The 5,000-nt window shown below is 45.4% G+C and overlaps 1 protein-coding gene across 1 annotated transcript in view; it reads right to left on the reverse strand.

Moving 5' to 3' along the window:
* Nucleotides 1–5,000, reverse strand: part of LOC115379062 (piezo-type mechanosensitive ion channel component 2-like) — a 65,382-nt gene that overhangs the window by 58,425 nt on the left and 1,957 nt on the right. Inside the window, exon 2 of the mRNA XM_030079731.1 lies at nt 3,733–3,828. Within this exon, the coding sequence (XP_029935591.1) occupies nt 3,733–3,828 (96 nt within the window). The remainder of the gene's footprint in view (nt 1–3,732; nt 3,829–5,000) is intronic.

The following is a 5,000-nucleotide window of genomic DNA, read 5'->3' on the forward strand; positions in this document are numbered from 1 at the left end:
AGTGGCGGAGGTAGACAGGTTACTGTAAATGGTGTCTATTTTGTTTTGAAAAAATGACAGAAGGGTGTTGCACTTGTTAACTGTGAAGGAGTTGGAGATGTTGTCGCTGCATTTGAGGAGTTTATTTATTGTGGAGAAGAGAGCCTTGGGGTTGGAAGAGCCAGAGTGTATGAGGTTAGGTTAGGTTGAGGCTGGAGAGCTGATTTATTGTGAGGCCAGAGGAGCAGAGGAGATCCAGGGTATGACCACGGGCATGAGTCGGGAAGTTGATGTGTTGTGTGACGTTGAGGCAATGTAGCAGATCCAGGAAGTCAGCAGCAGGTTTACAGGTTGACGTGGAAGTTAAAATCACCCAGGAGGAGAACAGAAGGTGAGATGGCACACAGCTGGTTCAGAAAATCAGAAAAATCAGTGAGACAGAGGAAATCAAGATTATTGTCTGTTATAAATTCATCCAGAATTAGGCTTTTGTTATTGGGTGACCGAGTGTTGAGCAGAGCCAGTTTCAGACGGTGTTGCTTTGTGATTGGCTGTGAGGACCGTGGAAGTGGACGGAGATTGGACAGGTTAACATGCGGTTTGTTGTGATGACGTAATGAAGACGTTGGAGAGCGACAGGGCCAGAGGGAAGGGATGGAGTTTGGCGATGTGAAGTTGTAAGAAAACATGTGACCAGGGCGACTGTGTGGAGGACGGTTACGCCAGAGAGCTCCAGGTGACCAGGTGACCAGGTGTTAGGGTTAGGGTTAGGGTGAAGGTCTGAGGTGAAGCAGAGCGGCGGCATGGTCCAGGTGGAGAGCGGTGAGCACCCCGGGAGTATCCATTGGATTATCCACAGCATGCTACCTCCACGTCCGGGCAGGTGAGCTTGTTGAGGCCCGTATGCTGGGCCTGTGCGCTGGAGAAACCTCAGGTAAGTTGATGTGATGGTTCACGGTACAGACGCTGGTTTCTCTCCTCTCCGCTCACAGCTTGGACCAAAATGTGGGGCGGAGATGGTGAAGAGGGTGGAGCAACTGCCTGATGCTGTTTACACCGAAACCTAACCCCACAGATTATACACCTAAACCTAACCCCACAGATTATACACCTAAACCTAACCCCACAGATTATACACCTAAGCCTAACCCCACAGATTATACACCTAAACCTAACCCCACAGATTATACACCTAAGCCTAACATATGATGTGTCCTCAGATAAATCAGTGCAGAGGTATGTGTGTGTGTCTGATTGTGTGTGTGTGTGTGTGTGTGTGCGTGTGTGTGTATCTGATTGTGTGAGTGGGAACTGGCAACTGTTCTTTGTAATATAACAACACTGACACACACACACACACACACACACACAGTAAGATCGCCTCCTCCAAGAGAAGACAGGATGTGACGTCACACACTGAGTCATCCATTTCCTGGGGAAATAGACGTGGCACCATAGCAACGACCCCAGGGGCCCTAGCAACGACCTTTCCTATTCACTTCTGTTTCCTCAGGAAGGATCCTTCAAGTGTGTGTGTTATATATAGGTAGGTGTGTGTGTGTGTGTGTGTGTGTGTGTGTGTGTGTGTGTGTCTGTGTGTTTGATGCAGAAAGTCTCTTTGTCAGGTCGTCTCCTGTTGGTTTATCTTAACATGCTCCAGCACGCTACAAGGCTGTGTGTGTGTGTGTGTGTGTGTGTGTGTGTGTGTGCATGCATGCGCGTGTGTGTGGCATGCCTCAGGGTCATGATCAGATCTCATGCTGCAGAGAAAAAGCAGACACACACACACACACACACACACACAGTGAGCGGACGTCAGGCTGTTAGGGTTAGGGTCTAAAGCTGGATCTGAGTTTGGCTCCAAAGACGTTTTATTGGAGTTGCCTTGGCACACCTGGCCTGCAGGTGGCGCTCTCACATTGGAAGCAGCCACATCTGACAGGTCAGGCCTCTTTGTGTCTTGATTTTTGTTATTTGAAATGGAAATTGAAAGTCAAACCATTTTTTTTTTTTTTGCTCATTTTTGATCCATGAAATACAAAAAATGCTTTTCATTTCAACATTAACTGTGTGCATTTTAAAATGAAAATCAAATTACTGTTTGTTTTTTGTGTCTGAAAGGAAAATCAAATGACCTAAAGAGGCACGGACCCTCGCCGTCACTCAGACTCTTGTTGTTGGGGTTTCCCTAAGCTCCGCCCCTCACAACCCAAAATCACGCCAAGGCATGTAACAGACCTGCTGGTCCACCAGGGGGCACTGTGTCAGCGTAAGGCCACCAAGGCACCACAACTACACGCTAACCCTTAACTCTAACCCTGAAGCCAGACCTTAGCCTTAATGTTGAAACACTTAATCAAAGGGGCCTTGCTCAAAACTTAATTTATAAAACACAAACAACCCAAGTTTGCATGAACTTTAAAATAAAAATTTACATGTAAAGGTGATTTAACCCTAAAACCATCTCTGTTTGATTTCCCTGTTAAATCTGTTGATTTATGTTTTGCATAAGCCATCATTTTGTTCTGAACTAGAATTAAACCAAGCCAAACCCTAATCTTAACAATATCAAAATAAAATTTAAATAATACACTACTCACAAAAAGTTATGGATATTTGGCTTTTGGGTGAAATTTATGGAAAATGTAAAAAGTTCATGCTACAGTGACATTATATCATGAAAGTAGGGCATTTAAGTAGAAGCATGCACTGGTGATTTCCTTATCTCAAACAATTTCTTGAAACAAAAGCCAACAACAGTGGTGGATATACCACAACAAAAAATGTCAGTGTCAATAACTTGTCATGTGCCCTTGAGCATCAATTACAGCTTGACAACGACGTCTCATGCTTCCTGTTTCCAAATTGAACAGGTAACTTCCTGTCTCCAAGCTGAACAGGTAACTTCCTGTCTCCAAGCTGAACAGGTAACTTCCTGTCTCCAAACTGAACAGGTAACTTCCTGTCTCCAAGCTGAACAGGTAACTTCCTGTCTCCAAGCTGAACAGGTAACTTCCTGTTTATAATAACCACAGGTCACACACATCACCTGCTGTGGCTGCTTTGATTTAGTCGCACAACATTTGGTTGGTTCTGTGAAGCAGGATCAGGGGGCGGAGCCTGGATCTGCTAACCAGCGGGTTCTGCCTGCTGACAGGTTGCTGGCTGTGTAGAAGTGGATGAAACAGGTGAGCGGGTTCTACCTGAGTGTGTGTAGATGCTGTTGGTACCAAAGAGCAAATCCCAAAAGAGAAAATATGGATGAAAGTCGGAGTGAAGGAGCGTCTTGTTAAGGGCGGCTGGTGAATCTGATCTGTGGCGACCGCGGCCCTGAATGAGGGATCTCTTGTTGCCATGGTTACCAAACAGGTGAGGCAGGAGGAACGTGGTTCCAGACAGGTGTTTCCGTCACGCCGCTCACGTGTTTGTCAGGGAATTTGTTCACTTTCTTTGCAGCTCGTAGCAAAATCAGGGCAAACAGCGCCTCTCCTGGTAAATCAGGTGCTAGCTACTTAATCAACTATTCTCTTTATTCCATGATGAAAAATCAATCAATTCATCAATTCATCAATCACTCAGTCAATCAATCAATCAATCAGGAAATGCATGTTGGTAAATTGAAACCTTTAACATTTTCAAACTTTAAAGCAGAGGCTAAATGGAAAAATAGCAGTTGGGATTGAACAGATAATGGTGAATAATATCAAATCAATTAAACAACCAATCAACTCATTGATCCATCAGTTGTGGTACCTTTCATGGAGGAGGTGGTGGGTTCAGGGACCAGAGGCAGCAGCAGCAGCAGGACGAGGTAGACCAGGGAGAACCCATTATACCGGAACACACAGGCTGCGAACACACCATCAGTCCATCAATACACTGATCAATCAGTCCATCAATACACTGATCAATCAGTCCATCAACTGATCAATCAGTCCATCAGTAATCATTACCAGAACATTGACAATATGGAAGTAAAAATGGAATGCAGTGATTTTGTGATGCTTCTCATATCTGATCAGAAATCAATGAATCAATGACACGGGGGGGGTGGGGGGGTGGAGGGGGGGGGGGGGGGGGGGGTGGGCACCAGCAGGAAGTGAGAATTTAAGTCAGAGGCTCTCGGCCAATCAGCTTTAAATTAATTACTTAAAGTTGTGCATTTGTTCCATTCTCATTATGTTCTGCTTCACTTTGCTGCACGAACCTGACTTCCACCCGGATCAATACAGTGCCATCTAATCCAGTCTAATCCAATCCAATCCAATCTAATCTAATCTAATCTAATCTAATCTAATCTAATCTTTTCTACGGTCTGACTTCATAGAGCTGCTCTGCAGGTTTGCAGCTCAGCTCTGTGACTGCTGCTCTTCATACTACTTATTTTAGTCCTGTGTGTGTGTGTGTGTGTGTGTGTGTGTGTGTGTGTGTGTGTGTGTGTGTGTGTCTGTGTGTGTGTGTGTGTGTGTGTGTGTGCGTGTGTGTGTGTGTGTGTGTGTTTATAGTTGTGTTTGTGTTCAGTGATATTATTGTAAAGTAAACATGAGTCAGAAATGAAAGGTCAATATTGAAATCTCTCTCTCTCACTCACACACTCACGCACACGCACACACACACACACACACACACACACACACACACACACACGCACACACACACACACACACACACACACACACATATGCACTCAAAGTATAAACAACAGTCTTTGCAGATGTTGACTTCCTTTCTCTGCACTACAGTTTATTTACAGCATCGCAGTGTGTGTGTGTGTGTGTGTGTGTGTGTGTGTGTGTGTGTGTGTGCCTGCTTGTGTGTGTGTAGGTGAATTTTTTGGAGGGGGGTGCAGGAAGAGTGCATACCCTTGTTAAGTTCCCCTCCCCCAGCACACACAAATTGGTTCCCCTTTCTCAGGTAACAACATCTGTTCTCACTGCTGTGTGCGTGTGTGTGTGTGTGTGTGTGTGTGTGTGTGTGTGTGTGTGTGTGTGTGTGCGTGCGTGCGTGCGTGCGTGCATGCG

This window comes from Myripristis murdjan, chromosome 20 (genome assembly GCF_902150065.1).
Source record: "Myripristis murdjan chromosome 20, fMyrMur1.1, whole genome shotgun sequence".
Taxonomy (NCBI): Eukaryota; Metazoa; Chordata; class Actinopteri; order Holocentriformes; family Holocentridae; genus Myripristis; species Myripristis murdjan.